Source organism: Coregonus clupeaformis, chromosome 6 (assembly GCF_020615455.1).
Source record: "Coregonus clupeaformis isolate EN_2021a chromosome 6, ASM2061545v1, whole genome shotgun sequence".
NCBI classification, from domain to species: Eukaryota; Metazoa; Chordata; class Actinopteri; order Salmoniformes; family Salmonidae; genus Coregonus; species Coregonus clupeaformis.
In genome coordinates, this window is record NC_059197.1 from 36,769,407 (window position 1) to 36,790,887 (window position 21,481).

Sequence of the window (21,481 nt, forward strand, 5' to 3'; positions counted from 1 at the left end):
CGTTGCAGCCTTATTCTAAAATTGATTAACTCGTTTTTTCCCTCATCAATCTACAGACAATACCCCATAATGACAAAGCAAAAACAGGTTTTTAGAAATTGTTGCAAATAAAAAATAAAAAATAAAAACGGAAATATCACATTTACGTAAGTATTCAGACCCTTTACTCAGTACTTTGTTGAAGCACCTTTGGCAGCGATTACAGTCTGGAGTCTTCTTGGGTATGACGCTATACAAGCTTGGCACACCTGTATTTGGGGAGTTTCTCCCATTCTTCTCTGCAGATCATCTCAAGCTCTGTCAGATTGGATGGGGAGCGTCGCTGCACAGCTATTTTCAGGTCTCTCTAGAGATATTCGATCGGGTTCAAGTCCGGACTCTGGCTGGGCCACTCAAGGACATTCAGAGACTTATCCCGAAGCCACTCCTGCGTTGTCTTGGCTGTGTGCCTTGTGTCATTGTCCTGTCGGAAGGTGAACCTTCGCCCCAGTATGACGTCCTGAGCGCTATGGAGCAGTATTTCATCAAGGATCTCCGTTCATCTTTACGTCGATCCTGACTAGTCTCCCAGTCCCTGCTGCTGAAAAACATCCACACAGCATGATGTTGCCACCACCATGCTTCACCGTAGGGATGGTGCCAGGTTTCCTCCAGATGTGACGCTTGGCATTCAGGCCAGAGAATCTTGTTTCTCATGGTCTGAGAGTCCTTTAGGTGCCTTTTGGCAAACTCCAAACAGCTGTCATGTGCTTCAGTCTGGCCACTCTACCTTAAAGGCCTGATTTGGTGGAGTGCTGTAGAGATGGTTGTCCTTCTGGAAGGTTCTCCCATCTCCACAGAGGAACTCTGGAGCTCTGTCAGAGTGACCATTGGGTTCTTGGTCACCTCCCTGACCAAGGCCCTTCTCCCCCGATTGCTCAGTTTGGCTGGGCGGCCAGCTCTAGGAAGAGTCTTGGTTGTTCCAAACTTCTTACATTTAAGAATGATGGAGGCCACTGTGTTCTTGGGGACCTTCAATGATGCAGAATGTTTTTGTTACCCTTCCCCAGATCTGTGCCTCGACACAATCCTGTCTCTGATCTCTACTTACAATTCCTTCGACCTCATGGCTTGGTTTTTGCTCTGACAAGCCTATCAACTGTGGGACCTTATATAGACAGGTGTGTGCCTTTCTAAATCATGTCCAATCAAATGAATTTACCACAGGTGGACCCTAATCAAGTTGTAGAAACATCTCAAGGATGGTCAATGGAAACAGGATGCACCTGAGCTCAATTTCGAGTCACATAGCAAAGGTTCTGAATACTTATGTAAATAAGGTAATACATTTGCAAAAATTTCAGAAAACCTGTTTTCGCTTTGTCAGTATGGGGTATTGTGTGTAGATTGATGACGAAAACAATTAATTTGATCAATTTTAGAATAAGGCTGTAACGTAGCAAAATGTGGAAAAAGTCAAGGGGTCTGAATACTTTCCGAATGCACTGTATGTGTTTTTGGTTGTTGAGTGAATTACACCATGCCCATTTCAAGCTTATCTTTCCATAAAATAAAAAGTTATTTCACAATATTTAAATTAGCTGGCTAAAGCATTGATCTTACTTTGTAGTATACCCCGCTGGTCTGCCAGGTTGGATAATCTGATATTTGTTGTTTTCTTCTAGTGGCTGCGTAACGTTAAGTCTGAGGTTTCTGTGACGTCTGTCTAGTAAAGGACTCCTAGATGCGTGAGGTGCTTGTTGTTCACAGTGATTATCGCTCTGTCAGGTTAAGCGGTGTAGATCCATTTCACTTCCCTGAGGCTGAAACACTCAGCTCTCTCTGGTGTTACCTTACTGACTGACATACAAACTCACACAGTCAACCTCAACTAAATTACACTGTAATTGGTATGGAAGCAGTATGGAAAATCAAACCAGGTTTAATCCACTCACCTGCAGAGAGGTTCCACCAGGTCTTTGTCCAGAAAGTCATGGTCTTTCTTCACAGGCGAGATGTCAATGGGGAACTGAGAGTCTGAGGAGGAGGAAACAGATTAACAGATTAAATGCTGCTCTTAGATTAAAGATACAACTTTAAATAGTTCAGTCCATTTCTCCTCTCAGTAGTTATCTAGCTCCTTAATAGGGCAGCAGGCAGGCTGGACACACGTGGCAGATCAGAACCAGCTTCACTTTGAAGAAGGAAAGCACATTGTTTCCAGAGAGCTATCCAGGAGCGGGAGGGAGGGAGGGAAGGAGAGAGAGAGAGAGAGAGAGAGATGGTAATGAAGAGAGAGAGGGTTTGCCCAAATAATGGCGCTGAGACGTTGAGCAGTAGCAGCAGCAGCATTACGTCTGTCTCTGGGTATTGGCCTCCTGTTATGTAACACACAGTCTGCGTCCCAATTGGCACCTTATTGCCTACATAGTGCACTACTTTTGACCAGGGCCCATAGTCCACTATGTAGGAAATAGGGTGCCATTTGGGACGCAGACACAGATTCACTCCGGACCCTCCATATTACATCCTACTGCATTGATGTAGTGTCATTAACTGTTTTATGAAAAGCAACGCAGCATGGTCTGTCACATAAGGAGAAACACAGATGTCAAAATACACTCAGACAGATCTGGGTCGGGGCCTCGCTGCCGGCAGGAATTGTGAAATGGTTTCAAAATGCAGTTAATTTATACTCAATATTCACGTCTACTCATCAGTGTCTACCTAAATACAACAGCTTCACCTGAATTGAAACACTACAGTCTTGGAAAACATTGCTTCCTTTACTGAGCAGGCTGTATGGAGCTGAATCCAGGCAGACAGAATGTGGATAGCAGTGGAGAGACTGTAGCTGCAGCTTTCCATACACACTGATACAATCGCAAATGCACGCACACGCACGCACATACAAACACACACACACACACAGAGGGCTGGTGTCAGTGTGTCTCCTTAACAACAGGCTACAATTCCTATCACCAAGAGATTCATGACACCCTCTCACTTCAAAAGACCTGGAACACCGAGGGTGCTGGGGAGAAGAAGGGTAGTCGGGGTAAGGAGGAGAGGGTAGTCGGGTTGAGGAGGAGAGGGTAGTTGGGGTGAGGAGGAAAGGGTAGTCGGGATGAGGAGGAGAGGGTAGTCGGGGTGAGGAGGAGAGGGTAGTCGGGGTGAGGAGGAGAGGGTAGTTGGGGTGAGGAGGAGAGGGTAGTCGGGGTGAGGAGGAAAGGATAGTTGGGGTGAGGAGGAAAGGGTAGTCGGGATGAGGAGGAGAGGGTAGTCGGGGTGAGGAGGAGAGGGTAGTCGGGGTGAGGAGGAGAGGGTAGTCGGGGTGAGGAGGAGAGGGTAGTCGGGGTGAGGAGGAGAGGGTAGTCGGGGTGAGGAGGAGAGGGTAGTCGGGGTGAGGAGGAGAGGGTAGTCGGGGTGAGGAGGAGAGGGTAGTCGGGGTGAGGCGAGCTGGCTGCTTCTAAACCATGATGATAAAACTTTTCCCCATGACCTCTTTTCTTTTTGTGTGCTGGACATGTTTGGGTAGTAACTCTAGCAAGGAACTATCCAGACCAAGTATTTCTCTTTCTCTCTTTCTGCAGTCCCCCCTGTCGTTCTGTCATTTTTCTCTCTCCTCCCTCCCTCTCTCCCTGAGTCAGTTGAAAGGAGCTATAGCTTCTAAGTCTCCTGAGGACAGCTGTGTAAATGAAACTGCCAGAGGAAAGAACATGAGAGGAGAGGACATGAGAGGAGGGAAGAGGACATGAGAGGAGAGGAGAGGACATAAGAGGAGAGGACATGAGAGGAGAGGAGGGGAGAGGACATGAGAGGAGAGGATAGGACATGAGAGGAGAGGATAGGACATGAGAGGAGAGGATAGGACATGAGAGGAGAGGATAGGACATGAGAGGAGAGGACATAAGAGTGTAGGAGAGGTCATGATAGGAGAGGACATAAGAGTGGAGGAGAGGACATGAGAGTGTAGAAGAGGACATGAGAGGAGAGGATAGGACATGAGAGAAGAGGACATGAGAGTGTTAGCCAGCCTGCCAGCTTAGTGGAGTCTGCCACTAGCACAGTCAGTGTAGTCAGCTCAGCTATCCCCATTGAGACCATGTCTGTGCCTCGATCTAGGTTGAGCAAAACTAAACATGGCGGTGTTCACTTTAGCAATCTCACTGGAATAAAGACCTCCTCCATTCCTGTCATTATTGAAAGAGATTGTGATATCTCAAAATAGGGTTACTTAATGTTAGATCCCTCACTTCCAAGGCAGTCAATGTCAATGAACTAATTACTGATCATAATCTTGATGTGATTGGCCTGACTGAAACATGGCTCAAGCCTGATTAATTTACTGTGTTAAATGAGGCCTCTCCTCCTGGTTACACTAGTGACCATATCCCCCACGCATCCCGCAAAGGCGGAGGTGTTGCGTTTTCGTCTTTTGAGCTTATATACAACGTTCCTCACGGAGTTCCCTGAATTCCTATCGGACCTTGTAGTCATGGCAAATAATATTCACATTTTTGGTAACTTTAATATTCACATGGAAAAGTCCACAGACTCACTCCAAAAGGCTTTCGGAGCCATCATCAACTCAGTGGGTTTTGTCCAACATGTCTCCGGACCTACTCATTGCCACAGTCACACCCTGGACCTAGTTTTGTCCCGTGGAATAAATATTGTGGAACTAAATGTTTTTCCACATAATCCTGGACTATCGGACCACCATTTTATTACGTTTGCAATCGCAACAAATAATCTGCTCAGACCCCAACCAAGGATCATCAAAAGCTGTTCTATAAATTCTCAGACAACCCAAAGATTCCTAGATGCCCTTCCAGACTCCCTCCACCCACCCAAGGACGTCAGAGTACAAAAATCGGTTAACCACCTAACTGAGGATCATAATTTAACCTTGCGTAATACCCTAGATGCAGTCACACCCCTAAAAACAAAAAACATTGATCACAATAAATTTGCTCCCTGGTATTCAGAAAATACCCGAGCCCTGAAGCAAGCTTCCAGAAAATTGGAACGGAAATGGCGCTCCACCAAACTGGAAGTCTTCCGACTAGCTTGGAAAGACAGTACCGTGCAATATCGAAGAGCCCTCACTGCTGCTCGATCATCCTATTTTTCCAACCTAATTGAGGAGAATAAGAACAATCCAAAATGTATTTTTGATATTGTCGCAAAGCTAACTAAAATGCAGCATTTAACAAGAGAGGATAGCTTTCACTTCAGCAGTTATAAATTCATGAACTTCTTCAATGAAAAGATCATGATCATTAGAAAGCAAATTACGGACTCTTTGAATCTGCGTTTTTCTCCAAAGCTCAGTTGTCCTGAGTCAGCACATAACTGCCAGGACCTAGGATCAATGGAGACACTCAAGTTTTTTTAATCCTATATCTCTTGACACATTCATGAAAATAGTCATGGCCTCTAAACCGTCAAGCTGCATACTGGACCCTATTCCAACTAAACTACTGAAAGAGCTACTTCCTGTGCTTGGCCCTCCTATGTTGGACATAGAAAATGGCTCCCTATCCACCAGATCTGTAACAAACTCACTAAAAGTGGCAGTAATAAAGCCTCTCTTGAAAAAGCCAAACCTTGACCCGGAAAATGTAAAAAACTATCGGCCTATATCGAATCTCCCAGTCTGGTTTTAGACCCTGTCATAGCACTGAGACTGCACTCGTGAAGGTGGTAAATTACCTTTTAATGGGATCAGACCAAGGCTCTGCATCTGTCCTCGTGCTCTTAGACCTTAGTGCTGCTTTTGACACCATCGATCACCACATTCTTTTGGAGAGATTAGAAACCCTAATTGGTCTGCACGGACAAGTTCTTGCCTGGTTTAGATCTTATCTGTCGGAAAGATATCAGTTCGTCTCTGTGGATGGTTTGTCCTCTGACAAATCAATTGTAAGTTTCGGCGTTCCTCAAGGTTCCATTTTAGGACCACTATTGTTTTCACTACTGTATTCACTACCTCTTGGTGATGTCATTCGGAAACACAATGTAAACTTTCACTGCTATGCGGACGACACACAGCTGTACATTTCGATGAAACATGGTGAAGCCACAAAATTGCCTACCCTGGAAGCCTGTGTTTCAGACAAAAGAAAGTGGATGGCGGGAAATGTTTTACTTTTAAACTCGGACAAAACAGAGATGCTAGTTCTAGGTCCCAAGAAACAAAGAGATCTGCTGTTGGATCTGACAATTAATCTTGATGGTTGTACAGTCGTCTCAAATAAAACTGTGAAGGACCTTGACGTTACTCTGGACCCTGATCTCTCTTTTGGACAGTTTTTTTCCATCTTCGTAAAATCAGAAACTTTTTGTCCAAAATGATGCAGAAAAGCTTATCCATGCTTTTGTCACTTCTAGATTAGACTACAGCAATGCTCTACTCTCTGGCTACCCAGATAAAGCACAAAATAAACTTCAGTTAGTGCTAAACACGGCTGCTAGAATCCTGACTATAACCCAAACATTTGATCATATTACTCCAGTGCTTCCTGTTAAGGCTAGGGCTGATTTCAAGGTTTTACTGCTAACCTACAAAGCATTACATGGGCTTGCTCCTCCCTATTTCTCCGATTTGGTCCTGCCGTACATACCTACACGTACTCTACGGTCACAAGACGCAGGCCTCCTTATTGTTCCTAGAATTTCTAAGCAAACAGCTGGAGGCAGGGCTTTCTCCTATAGAGCTCAATTTTTATGGAATGGTCTGCCTATCCATGTGAGAGATGCAGACTCAGTCTCGACCTTTAAGTCTTTACTGAAGACTCATCTCTTCAGTAGTTCCTATGATTGAGTGTAGTCTGACCCAGGGGTGCGAAGGTGAACGGCAAGGCACTGGAGCGACGAACTGCCCTTGCTGTCTCTGCCTGGCCGGCTCCCCACTCTCCACTGGGATTCTCTGCCTCTGACCCTATTACGGGGGCTGACTCACTGGCTTACTAGTGCTCTTCCATGCCGTCCCTAGGAGGGGTGCGTCACTTGAGTGGGTTGAGTCACAGATGTGATCTTCCTGTCAGGTTTTGCGCCCCCTCAGGCTCGTGCAGTGGAGGAGATCTTCGTGGGCTATACTCAGCCTTGTCTCAGGGTAGTAAGTTGGTGGTCTGTTGATATCCCTCTAGTGGTGTGGGGGCTGTGCTTTGGCAAAGTGGGTGGGGTTATATCCTGCCTGGTTGGCCCTGTCCGGGGGGTATCGTCGGACGGGGCCACAGTGTCCCCCGACCCACCCTAGTCTCAGTCTCCAGTATCTATGCTGCAATAGTCTATTTGCCAGGGGCTAGGGTCAGTCTGTTATATCTGGTGTAATTCTCCTGTCCTATCTGGTGTCCTGTGTGAATTTAAGTATGTTCCCTCTAGTTCTCTCTAGGATCATGCCTCAGGACTACCTGGCCTGATGACGCCTGGCTGTCCCCAGTCCACCTGGTCGTGCTGCTGCTCCAGTTTCAACTGTTTTGCCTGCGGCTAGGGAACACTGACCTGTTCACAGGACGTGCTACCTTGTCCCGGACCTGCTGTTTTCGACTCTCCCTCTCTCTACCACACCTGCTGTCTCGACCTCTGAATGCTCGGCTAAGAAAAGCCAACTAACATTTACTCCTGAGGTACTGACCTGTTGCACCCTCTACAACCACTGTGATTATTATTTGACCCTGCTGGTCATCTATGAACTTTTGAACATCTTGAAGAACAATCTGGCTTTAAATGGCCATGTACTCTTATAATCTCCACCCGGCACAGCCAGAAGAGGACTGGCCACCCCTCAGAGCCTGGTTCCTCTCTAGGTTTCTTTCTAGGTTCTTGCCTTTCTAGGGAGTTTTTCCTAGCCACAATGCTTCTACATCTGCATTGCTTGCCGTTTGGGGTTATAGGCTGGGTTTCTGTATAGCACTTTGTGACATCTGCTGATGTAAATATATTTGATTGATTGATTGAGTGTAGGAGAGGACATGAGAGGAGAGGACATGAGAGTGTAGGAGAGGACATGAGAGGAGAGGACATGAGAGTGTAGGAGAGGACATGAGAGTGTAGGAGAGGACATGAGAGGAGAGGACATGAGAGGAGAGGATAGGACATGAGAGGGTAGGAGAGGACATGACAGGAGAGGATAGGACATGAGAGTGTAAGAGAGGACATGAGAGGAGAGGAGAGGACATGAGAGGAGAGGACATGACAGGAGAGGAGAGGACATGAGAGGGTAGGAGAGGAATGGAAAGGACACGACAGGGGACAGGGTTGGGTTGGGTACGGCAGGGCAGTGTAAGAGGAAGCCAGACTATGCCAGATGATTCACTCCTCATTAAAAACTTGTTGCTGACAGGTGTATAAAATCGAGCACAGCCATGCAATCTCCACAGTAAAACATTGGCAGTAGAATGGCCTTTCTGAAGAGCTCAGTGACTTTAACTTGGCACCGTCATAGGATGCTTCCTCTCCAACTGTGACACTCTGGCTCTATGGACTTTTATTTTGAGCCAGGGTTGTTATTTTTCTGTTGGGTGTATTTCTATGTTTGCTTTTCTGTTGGGTTGGTTTCTATGTTTGGTCATTGACTCCCAATCGGAGGTAACGAAGTGTCAGCTGTCGCTTTCGTTATCTCTGATTGGGAGCCATATTTAAACTGTTGTGTTTCACTGTGTGTTTGTGGATTGATGTTCCATGTTCTGTCGGTGTCACAGAGGACTTCATTATCGTCAATTGTTTTGTTGTTTTCGTGTTTAGACTTTTATCTAATAAAGTCATGTTCACTCAACGCGCTGCGCTTTGGTCTGCTCCTTTCGACGTTCGTGACAGAAAAACCCACCACAAAAGGACCAAGCAGCGCGTCCAGGAGCAAAGGGTCTGGACATGGGAGGAGCTGTTGGACGGAAAAGGGTCCTGGACGTGGGAGGAGATCCTGGATGGGATGGATTGCCGTCCATGGAGCGAAACGGTGGAGAGGCGACGGCGAGAGGAGCAACAGCGTCGGCAGGGCTATCGTCGGAAGGACGAGAGGCAACCCCAAAAAATTTTTGGGGGGCACATGGCTTTGGGCGGCTGGGCAGCAGGAGGCTGCCACAGGAGAAAAGGAGAGAAGGCTAACGGAGTACGGGGAGCCATTGGCGAGTAGAGGGAGGGAAGTGTTTGTGGCACGGCGTGAAAGACTGATGTGTGTTGCCAGTCCGGTCCGGCCCGTTCCTGATCCTCGGTTGAGGCCAGTGGTGTGTGTTCCCGGTACGGACCGGTCTGTTCCGACTCCAAGCACCAGGTCCACGGTGTGCTCGCCAGCCCGGCCCGGCCTGTTCCTGCTCCACGCACTCAGGGATAGGGTGCGCTCGCCAGCCCGGCCCGGCCTGTTCCGGCCACTCGCACCAGGGATACGGTGCGCCGCCAGCTCAGCCCGGCCTGTTCCTACTCCACGCACCAGGGATACGGTGCGCTTCGCCAGCCCGGCCCGGCCTGTTCCGGCCACTCGCACCAGGGATACGGTGCGCGTCGCCAGCCCAGCCCGGCCTGTTCCTACTCCACGCACCAGGGGATACGGTGCGCCGCCAGCCCGGCCCGGCCTGTTCGGCCACTCGCACCAGGGATACGGTGCGCGTCGCCAGCCCAGCCCGGCCTGTTCCTGCTCCACGCACCAGGGATACGGTGCGCTTCGCCAGCCCGGCCCGGCCTGTTCCGGCCACCCGCACCAGGGAGACGGTGCGCGTCGCCAGCCCAGCCCGGCCTGTTCCTGCTCTCCGCACTAGGCCTTATGTGGCGTCCCCAGGGCCAAGCATGCCCTGTTGCCGCTTCCCGCACTAGCCCTGAGATGCGTGTCCTCAGCCCGGTACCTCCAGTTCCGGCACCACGCATCAGGCCTACGATCGTCCCCAGGGCCAAGCATGCCCTGTTGCTGCTTCCCGCACTAGCCCTGAGATGCGTGTCCTCAGCCCGGTACCTCCAGTTCGGCACCACGCATCAGGCCTACGGTGCGTCCCCAGGGCCAAGCATGCCCTGTTGCTTCTCCCCGCACTAGCCCTGAGATGCGTGTCCTCAGCCCGGTACCTCCAGTTCCAGCACCACGCACCAGGCCTACGGTGCGCCTCGGACGGCCAGAGTCTGCCGTCTGCCCAACGGGGCCTGAACTGTCCGTCTGCCCAACGCCGCCTGAACTGCCCGTCTGCCCAACGGCGCCTGAACTGTCCGTCTGCCCAACGCCGTCTGAACTGCCCGTCTGCCCAACGGCGCCTGAACTGCCCGTCTGCCCAACGCCGTCTGAACTGTCCGTCTGCCCAACGCCCGTCTGGAACTGCCCGTCTGTACTGAGCCTGCAAAGCCGCCCGTCTGCCATGAGCCTTCAGAGCCGTCCGCCAGACCGGGAGCCGCTAGAGCTCTCCGCCGGACAGGATCAGCCAGAGCCTTCCGCCAGACAGGATCAGCCAGAGCCTTCCGCCAGACAGGATCAGCCAGAGCCTTCCGCCAGACAGGAGCCAGAGCCGTCCGCCAGACAGGATCAGCCAGAGCCTTCCGCCAGACAGGATCAGCCAGAGCCTTCCGCCAGACAGGATCAGCCAGAGCCTTCCGCCAGCCAGGATCCGCCAGAGCCGTCCAGCCGGGATCCGCCAGCCAGCCAGGATCCGCCAGAGCCAGCCAGCCAGGATCCGCCATTTAGTCCGGTACTGCCCCTTAGCTCCGGTGCTGTCCCTTATCCTGGTGCTGCCCCTTATCCTGGTGCTGTCCCTTATCCTGGTGCTGCCCCTTAGTCCGGTGCTGCCCCTAGTCCGGTGCTGCCCCTTAGTCCGGTGCTGCCCCTGAGTCCGGTACTGCCCCTTAGCCCGGTGCTGCCCCTTAGTCCGGTGCTGCCTCTGAGTCCGGTGCTGCCTCTTAGTCCGGTGCTGCCCCTTAATCCTGTGGGGTTTAGTTGGGGGTGGTCATTTGGAGGAGGCTACGTAAGCAGGTAGTGACTATGGTGGGGTGGGGACCACGACCAGTGCCAGAGCGCCACCATGGACAGACGCCCCACCCAGACCCTCCCCTAGACTGTATGCTGGTGCGCCCGGAGTTCGCACCTTTAGGGGGTACTGTGACACTCTGGCTCTATGGACTTTTATTTTGAGCCAGGGTTGTTATTTTTCTGTTGGGTGTATTTCTATGTTTGCTTTTCTGTTGGGTTGGTTTCTATGTTTGGTCATTGACTCCCAATCGGAGGTAACGAGTGTCAGCTGTCGGCTCGTTATCTCTGATTGGGAGCCATATTTAAACTGTTGTGTTTCACTGTGTGTTTGTGGATTGATGTTCCATGTTCTGTCGGTGTCACAGAGGACTTCATTATCGTCAATTGTTTTGTTGTTTTCGTGTTTAGACTTTTATCTAATAAAGTCATGTTCACTCAACGCGCTGCGCTTTGGTCTGCTCCTTTCGACGTTCGTGACACCAACAAGTCAGTTTGTCAGATTTCTGCCCTGCTAGAGCTGCCCCAGTCAACGGTAAGTGCTGTTATTGTGAAGTGGAAATGTCTTGGAGCAACAACGGCTCAGCCACGAAGTGGTAGGCCACACAAGCACACAGAACAGGACCACCGAGTGCTGAAGCGCGTAACGTGTAAAAATCGTCTGTCCTCGGTTGCATAACACACTACCAAGTTCCAAAATGCCTCTGGAAGCAACGTCAGCACAAGAACTGTTCGTCGGGAGCGTCATGAAATTGATTTCCATGGCCGAGCAGCCGCACACAAGCCTAAGATCACCATACGCAATGCCAAGTGTCGGCTGGAGTGGTGTAAAGCTCGCCGCCATTGGACTCTGGAGCAGCGGAAAGGCGTTCTCTGGAATGATGAATCCCACCTCACCATCTGGCAGTCCGACGGACAAATCTGGGTTTGGAGGATGCCAGGAGAAAGCTACCTGCCCGAATGCATAGTGCCAACTGTAAAGTTTGGTGGAGGAATAATGGCCTGGGGCTGGTTTCATGGTTCGGGCTAGGCCCCTTAGTTCCAGTGAAGGGAAATCTTAACGCTACAGCATACAATGACATTCTAGACAAAGCTAAAATCAACAGTGGCTCATTTCACAACAGACGTTACGTTTCAAAATAAAACTGCTGTTTATTTTATATAGTTGGTCTGTTATGACTTATTGTGTGTGTGTGTGTGTGTGTGTGTGTGTGTGTGTGTGTGTGTGTGTGTGTGTGTGTGTGTGTGTGTGTGTGTGTGTGTGTGTGTGTGTGTGTGTGTGTGTGTGTGCGGTGCGTGCATGTGTGCACATGTGTGTGTGTGTGTGTGTGTGTGTGTGCGTGCCAGCATTGCATTGTTCTGGTGTGTTATTGGCTGATTAGTTTATTACCTTCAAAGAGCTGAGCGTATTGGGGGAATCCTGCCGCTCGTAGCCAATCACACGCCTCCTTCGCCTCGAGTTCTGAAACAGAATGTCTTGTCAGTCAGAGTAACAGAAATAAACAGTATGTCCAACACAGATGGTGGTGGGTAGGGCGTATTCACTGAACAATTGAACTTTTATGTTTTATCAATTATGGGAAGAAAATCCATCCATTTGTCAACAACAACAAAAATACAGCCTGTAGAACGCCTTTATGATGAGTTGGACTAAAAACATCCATCAGCAACCCATCATGGTCCCTCAGGTAGATCGACATAAAACCTTATATGACTATCTGAGGTCTGGCCTCTAAGCTTCTAACTCTTCTAGTTTGGATTAGAGGGCTATAACCTGACCACAGAGCCCTGAGAGGGGTGAAATAAATACAGCCTGATAGGCTAATTGACATCATTTGAGTCAATTGGAGGTGTACCTGTGGATGTATTTCAAGGCCTACTTTCAAACTCAGTGCCTCTTTGCTTGACATCATGGGAAAATCAAAAGAAATCAGCCAAGACCTCAGAAAAAAAATTGTAGACCTCCACAAGTCTGGTTCATCCTTGGGAGCAATTTCCAAACGCCTGAAGGTACCACGTTCATCTGTACAAACAATAGTACGCACGTATAAACACCATGGGACCACGCAGCGTCATACCGCTCAGGAAGGAGACGCGTTCTGTCTCCTAGAGATGAACGTACTGTGGTGCGAAAAGTGCAAATCAATCCCAGAACAACAGCAAAGGACCTTGTGAAGATGCTGGAGGAAACAGGTACAAAAGTATCTATATCCACAGTAAAACGAGTCCTATATCGACATAACCTGAAAGGCCGCTCAGCAAGGAAGAAGCCACTGCTCCAAAACCGCCATAGAAAAGCCAGACTACGGTTTGCAACTGCACATGGGGACAAAGATCGTACTTGTTGGAGAAATGTCCTCTGGTCTGATGAAACAAAAATATAACTATTTGGCCATAATGACCATTGTTATGTTTGGAGGAAAAAGGGGTCTGCTTGCAACCCGAAGAACACCATCCCAACCGTGAAGCACGGAGGTGGCAGCATCATACTGTGGGGGTGCTTTGCTGCAGGAGGGACTGGTGCACTTCACAAAATAGATGGCATCATGAGGAAGGAAAATTATGTGGATATATTGAAGCAACATCTCAAGACATCAGTCAGGAAGTTAAAGATTGGTCGCAAATGGGTCTCCCATATGGACAATGACCCCAAGCATGCTTCCAAAGTTGTGGCAAAATGGCTTAAGGACAACAAAGTCAAGGTATTGGAGTGGCCATCACAAAGCCCTGACCTCAATCCTATAGAAAATGTGTGTGCAGAACTGAAAAAGCGTATGCGAGCAAGGAGGCCTACAATCCTGACTCAGTTACACCAGCTCTGTCAGGAGGAATGGGCCAAAATTCACCCAACTTATTGTGGGAAGCTTGTGGAAGGATACCCGAAACGTTTGACCCAAGTTAAACAATTTAAAGGCAATGCTACCAAATACTAATTGAGTGTATGTAAACTTCTGACCCACTGGGAATGTGATGAAATAAATAAAAGCTGAAATAAATCCTTCTCTCTACTATTATTCTGACATTTCACATTATTAAAATAAAGTGGTGATCCTAACTGACCTAAGACAGGGAATTTTTACTGGGATTAAATGTCAGGAATTGTGGAAAAACTGAGTTTAAATGTATTTGGCTAAGGTGTATGTAAACTTCCGACTTCAACTGTACATACATATACATATACATATATATACACACACACACACACATACACATACACATATACACATACATACCCGTTGTTGACAGGTGTATAAAATCGAGCACACAGCCATGCAATCTCCATAGACAAACATTGGCAGTAGAATGGCCTTACTGAAGAGCTCAGTGACTTTCAACGTGGCACCGTTGCCACGGCGTAAAGCTCGCCGTCATTGGACTCTGCAGCAGTGGAAAGGAGTTCTCTGGAGTGATGAATCACGCTTGACCAACTGGCAGTCCGACAGACGAATCTGGGTTTGGCAGATGCCAGGAGAATGCTACCTGGCCCAATGCATAGTGCCAACTGTAAAGTTTGGTGGAGGATGAATAATGGTCTGGGGCTGTTTTTCATGGTTCGGGCTAGGCCTCTTAGTTCCAATTAATGGAAATCTTAACGCTACAGCATACAATAACATTGTAGACGATTCTGTGCTTCCAACTTTGTGGCAACAGTTTGGGGAAGGCCCTTTCCTGTTTCAGCATGACAATGCCCCCGTGCACAATGCGAGGTCCATACAGATATGGTTTGTCGAGATCGGTGCGGAAGAACTTGACTGGTCTGCACAGAGCCCTGCCCTCAACCTCATCGAACACGTTTCGGATGAATTGGAACGCCGACTGCAAGCCAAGCCTAATCGTCCAACATCAGTGCCCGACCTCACTAATGCACTAATGTGGCTGAATGGAAGCAAGTCCCCCCAGCAATGTTCCAACATCTAGTGGAAAGCCTTCCCAGAGGAGTGGAGGCTGTTATAGCAGCAAATGGGGGACCAACTCCACATTAATCCCCATGATTTTGGAATGAGATGTTCGACGAGCAGGTGTCCACATACTTTTGGTAATGTAGTGTATATGGCGGTCAGCACAATGATCAAAGGGACTGGGGCTGCAACACAACCTGAATTGAAGTCCTAACCCTAACCCTGACCCCTAGCGGTGACCCCTGTGGTGGGGTCATGACCTGACCCTGCTGACACCTGAGGGGTGACGTCCCCTCTCTGGTTCCGAGCTCCTGACTCACAGGACAAGAAGCAGACAGACCTCTCACGTCTAACTAACAGAACAGACCCCTCTCCCTCCTCTCTCACTCCACTCTCTCCTCTCCCACTCTCACTCCTGTCAATCCTCTCTCACACTCACTTACTCCTGTCACTTCTCTCTCACTCTCACTCCTCTATCACTCCTCAACTTACACACCAGACCTCTCTCACTCCTCAGCCAACACACCACTCTCACTACAGAATCAATAGGCTACTCTGGCAAACATGAAGAAAGAAGATAATCTAGTCAAATTCAAAAACATGAAAATATTCTCACCTACCCGGGGCTGGCACTACAGACACAGACAGTCCATTATTGATATGGATGTCAGTTATAGAAGTCTGTTTAAATCCCAAACCTGTCCTCCTGTTCCATTAAGATCTCAACTCCACAGTGAAGCTGCTATAATAGTCTAGTGCAGTGAAGCAGTCCACTCTAGGCACATTGGTGTGTAGACTGACTAGATCACAGCTAGTGTTAATATCACAGCAGATCAACACAATAGGAACATCCTTCAGCCCATATCCCTCGACAGTCACCTCAACAATATGTCTGGTGTGGATAAAGAGGACAGAGGACCACTCCACTCCAAACAGGTATCCCAGCATGTCTGTTCCCGCCCCTGTCTGTGTCTGACGCTCTGCGACGCACTAGTCGTTTATCACAGTTAATCCCACCTGGGTCTCCATACAGAACTGTCCGTGACAGAGATAACCTTTCACTGTAACTTCATCTGTCCTGTATGTACCCCACCTATGTCTCCAGATCCTGCTCTGTGGCTATACTGTACCCCACCCCTCTCTCAAACACTGTGACCATCTGCTCTGTGACTCACCTGTGTTGTGACTAACCTGTGGCTACATGTCAATGACTAGTGACTTTGGTCCGCAGACCGACAAGTCAGACTACCAACTGAATAAATATTAACAGTTCCCAGAGGGAGAGGGTGTGTACCAAATGGCACCATATTCCCTATTTAGTGCAACACTTTTGACCAGAGCTCTATGAGCCCATATGGATCTGGTCAAAAGTGTTGCACTATATAGGGAATAGGGTACCATTCGGAATGCAGACAGAAGGTCATTGGATGACAACGTCCATGTTTACCTCTACGTTCACGTCAGATCACTGTTTACTCCAATGACCTCCATAACAGGATCACGTCACAGGTTGAGTCAACATGGGAAATCTCCCAGCAGCAAAGATAACTGACACTAAGCTGGCCATCTAGACAGTTCTTAGTGGAATAAAGGGTCTGCATGCTCAACTCTATCTACGTACAAGTCTTTGAGTGCAGTGTCGGAAGGACACATGATAGAAGAGGAACACCTCCAGTCCCTGTCACTAGTCTTAAGATAGAAGCATCAGAGGTCACAGAAGTGAAAGGACTTTCCGTGAGTTCAGGTCTTTCTCTCTCTTCCGACTAGCCTGTCCTGCTAGTTGTATATTGTATTGAGTACAGTAGAGTCATATTGTTATACTGCACCACAGTGCCTCCAGCTCCATTCTCTGTCCCACAGCCGGAGGTGGGACTGTTGGGAACAGAACAGGGAATACGATCTGGGAATTCCACTGTCCTGCCCTGGGCATACTGTAACAGAATCTCGAGACATTCTGTTCCAACGTCCCTTTTCCTTTCCTCCATGGAGAAAAGGCTGGTATGCATCCCAAATGGCCCCCTATTCCCTGTAAGTGCACTACTTTTGACCAGGGCCCATCAAAAGTAGTGCACTATATAGGGAATAGGGGGCCATTTGGGATGTACCCCTGGTCTGGCAGCGAGCCAGGACGGGAACTGCCTGTTACTACACAACCATGGCTGTTAAACTGTGGACAGTGTAATCATGTTACTGTGTACAGTGTAATGTTGCATCGCCCCAATGACATGAAACCCAGCACGTTGGAGGGACAAAGGTCCAGAATGCCACCAGCAGTAGGTGTGCTACTAAGGTGTGTGTGTGTGGCCGACCAACCTATCCCTACAGGGGATACTCCTTCCTCTCCTTAGGGAACAACGTTCCCTTTAAAGGAACATTCCCTGCTAGTGTCCCAAATGGCACCCTATTCCCTAAATAGTGCATTATTTGTTATGGAACAAAGGGAACATCAGATTTACAGGCAGATAGGTAGGGGAAGAGATGGCACACTTGGGCTGTGTGCGTCTGAAGTGGCACCCTATTCCCTATAGTATAGTGCACTACTTTTGACCAGGGTTCATAGGGATGCAGACTTGGAGAGTGAAGGATTGAGCTGACCCTGCTAGTACAAGCCCTAACCATTACCCTAACCCTGCCTGGCTGGCTGGTTGCCAACAACATGACAGAGAAGCATGACAGAGTCCGGAATGATACAGGCGGGTAACAAAGCTAACTGGTTACTGTTACGTGTAGATCAACACCTATACAACATGATCTAAAGAAACATGCTCCTTGTAAAAAAAATACAATCACTACACTAGACACTAGAATATTCTCAACTATTTCATGATCAGACTGTAACAAACAGATGGTGGTTTACTCACTGGTTATCTTCATCATACAGTCATTAGGATGTGCACATTCCAATATGGTGGTTCTACAGACGTTCTACAGACGTATTAGAGGTTCTGGGCATCTTTCTCCTATTCCCACGCAGCAGTAAGTAACATTAGATTCCAGTTCTCTAGTACCACGGCCTGCTGCTCAGAGATATTGATCTCTACTGATCCATCTCACATCCAAACGTCTGTCTTTCTCCCTCTTTCTCTCTGTTTCTCGCTTTCTTTCTCTCCCCCTCTCCCTTTCTCTCTCTCTCCCTCTCTCTGTCTCTCTCTCCCTCTCTCTCTCTTTTCATCTACCCCCAAACCGCCATGTGGCCACCCTCTGATCTCTCTCCAACTCCACCCCTTTCTGCTGTTCCTCACTCTTCGCCCCTCCTTGTACCCCCTACCCCTCCTCTACCCCTCCTCTATCCCTCCTCTACCCCTCCCCTCCCCTACCCCTCCTCTACCCCTCCACTACCCCCCGGTACCCACCTACTCAGCTCTGCCCACTACATCTCTCTCAGCACATTTTTGGCAGAGAACATCATGCCATGAGCCAAGCAACAGGAGCCGTGTGTACTAATGCCTGTGTGCAATGTGGGACTTTTCTCTCCAAAGATGTAATCCCAATGAAACCTCATCACTACATGAGAAAGAGTATAGTTTGGACACGTGGCTTGAGAAGCCTTTACTCATCCCAGACCTCCTTCCATCTCCCCCCTCTACCACCTCCTCCCTGTCACACAGCCAGAGAGCTGGACATTGTTTGCTTTAGAGGGTGGAGTAAGGGAGGAGGGAAGGGGAGGGGGGTAGGACGGGGTGGAGGAGGAGTTTCTTGAAATCCAGATGTTTTTCCAGCAAATCGACGGAACGGAAAAGTGTGGGCAGCTAAAGTGGGGAAAACCAAAGCATGACATAAAACTATGACATAAACCGTCAACAATCAGCAGCCATGATTCAAACTGAGATCCTCAGACAGCGTTCCAAATGGCACCCTATTCCCTATTTAGTGCACGAGAGAGAGAGAGAGAGAGAGAGAGAGAGAGAGAGAGAGAGAATGAGAGAGAGAGAGAGAGAGAGAGAAAGAAAGAAAGAAAGAAAGAAAGAAAGAAAGAAAGAAAGAAAGAAAGAAAGAAAGAAAGAAAGAAAGAAAGAAAGAAAGAAAGAAAGAAAGAAAGAAAGAAAGGATAGAGAGAGAGAGCGAGAGAGAGCGAGCAAAAGCTGTGGCTGTGAAAACAATAGTTTTCTGTCTGACTGCCCTGGGGAAGGCATCAGGAGTGGCAGCAGCATGGTCACAGACAGACTACTGCTGCACACAATGATGATCACACTACCTTAGTATAACACCACAAACACCTACTCAGTGATCACACTACCTTCTTTTAACAGCCTGACAGACAGACAGACAGACAGACAGACAGACAGACAGACAGACAGACAGACAGACAGACAGACAGACAGACAGACAGACAGACAGACAGACAGACAGACAGACAGACAGACAGACAGACAGACAGACAGACAGGAGGAAACAGTATGCCCCTTCTAGTCAACCACAACCACCACCTCAGATGTCTCATGTCTGAAACAAGTCAACATTTCCTCCTGTCTCTGTCTAACATTTCCTTGCTTACAGAGTTCAATTGTGCATGGACAATAGTAAGAGCTAAGTGAGGCTTAAATAATTGTCTATAAATAGTAGTCTGTAGCCTCATTGGAGAGACCCTGAGTGACTGGTTGTACGTAGGTAGCTGTTCTGTACATAGAGCCAGGAATAGGCAGTAGTAGGTCCAGTGAGAGCCTAGCAGAGTGCTGACGAGGCAGTAGATGGATTATTAATATAGCCTAGCCCCAGGTTCTGCCAGTACCCCTTACCCTCCCCATACCCCATACCCCCTACCCCTTTCCAAGCGCCGGCATCAGGCTCAGACCCCAAGTAACTCTGCCAGTGTCATGGGAACAACGTGGGTCTATCTTTCAGTTTCAGTTTTAATTAACCTCCCCCCATGTTTCCATCATGGTCCCCTTGCCACCTTCCGGGCTACATCCTAATACCTCTCCACCACCGCTACACACAATACCCCTCTCATGCCCCCATACCACAGCCCATACTTCCATACAATACACCTCTATCACAACCCTACCAGGAGGTGCCACCGCCACTCACTCACTAATCTACCCAACACCATGTGTGGCGAGAGAGTGACTGAGACTGAGAGTGGGAGTGAGAGAGAGAGAGAGAGAGAGAGAGAGAGAGAGAGAGAGAGAGAGAGAGAGAGAGAGAGGAGGAGAAAGGAGAGGGAGAGGGAGAGAGAGAGAGAGAGAGAGAGAGAGAGAGAGAGAGAGAGAGAGAGAGAGAGAGAGAGAGAGAGAGAGAGAGAGAGAGAGAGAGAGAGAGAGCTTATTGATTATCAGTGTCAACAGCAGGATAACAGTAGGACATGATCTACAAATCTGAAGGCTGCAGGCTGCTGTTGTTGACCTGACCGTGTCCCAAATGGCACCCTATTCCCTACACTACTAGAAAAAAAGTTGCTATCTAGAACTGAAAAGGGTTCTTCGGCTGTCCCATAGGAGAACCCTTTGAAGAATCCCTTTTGGTTCCAGGTAGAAACCTTTTGGGTTCCATGTAAAAAGCCATTCCGCAGAGGGTTCTACATGGAATCGAAAATGGTTATATCTGGAACCAAACAGGGTTCTACCTGGAACCAAAAAGGGTTTTCCTATGGGGACAGTGTATATAGTGCACTAATTTTGACCCTATGGACCCTTGTAAAAAGTTGTGCACTATAAAGGGAATAGGGTGCCATTTGGGATAAAGCCCAGGGCTGAAGCCTACCAGCTGGATCAGAAGTCAGTTTCGCTCCACGTCCTTCCACATCCTTTCCAACCGCTCTGCTAAAAACCGCTCCACACTCACAGGGGGAAAAAACTTCCGCTCCAAATTCGCTCTATTCATGAAAACCAATGAGCTACCCAGCTCATTCCTTTCTTTTAGCATGTGCATGTAGTAAGTACACCATCATGCTTTCAGGATACGTGTCTTTTCAGATTCCACAATGATTATTTAGTTGTGGACATTACATCACCACACTCCCTCTCTTGCTTTTGTTCCTCATCTTTGTAAGTCACATTGATTTAACTCCATGACAGTAGCTAAAGCAAGGGGCTATAGCAGCACACAAGTAGACTACAAATGCATGCTGGGCCAGGTGTGCCCTGAGTTTGTGAAGTGAGCGCTACTGGAGCACTACTGGAGCGAAATTGGAGCGGGCGAGAAGGCCGACGCTCCAGCCTTTGGGAATCTCGCTCCGGCGTCCAGTCAAATCTCCGCTCCAACTCGGCTCCGCTCACATACTCTGGTATGGAGTTGAAACAAGAACAGCACAGCTGTAGCAACACTGCTACACCCTGTGGAACAGCTCAGAAGATCCCCCAGAAAGACCAGGCTTTTATCTGGCAGGATAACAGCTCTTAAACTGACTCTCTGATTCTCTCTTCCAACATAGTCACCAACCCTTTCACACAGCACTATTAATACTATTAGAACAATAGATACCCTAGACAACACAGTGACACATACCATGTCTCAACTACACAAGACACAAAGACACATACAACAACATACCTTGACAGTCATTCACACACCCACCACTGTCTACTGTATCTACTATGACAACAGCACCAAAACATCCAGCGCCCACAGGGATGTAAAAACCACTTCTGAATTCGTTACATGGCTGCTGCCCCTTTAGTTTAACCACAGTGAACCTTTTAGAATGACGTATCCTCAGGGGGTT

At 48.5% G+C, this 21,481-nt stretch overlaps 1 protein-coding gene across 4 annotated transcripts in view; it reads right to left on the reverse strand.

The window, feature by feature from the left end:
- The window catches only part of LOC121567871 (stAR-related lipid transfer protein 13-like), a 115,075-nt gene that overhangs the window by 10,057 nt on the left and 83,537 nt on the right, over positions 1–21,481 (reverse strand). For 3 of the 4 annotated variants that reach the window (XM_041878220.2, XM_045220285.1, XM_045220286.1), the window contains 2 exons: positions 12,312–12,383; positions 1,935–2,016 (listed from right to left, as the gene is read on the reverse strand). In XM_041878220.2, coding sequence (XP_041734154.2) covers positions 1,935–2,016; positions 12,312–12,383 — 154 coding nt within the window. Of the gene's footprint in view, positions 1–1,934; positions 2,017–12,311; positions 12,384–17,681; positions 17,973–21,481 lie in introns of those variants that run through there. The other variant, XM_045220287.1, reaches the window with a different exon arrangement.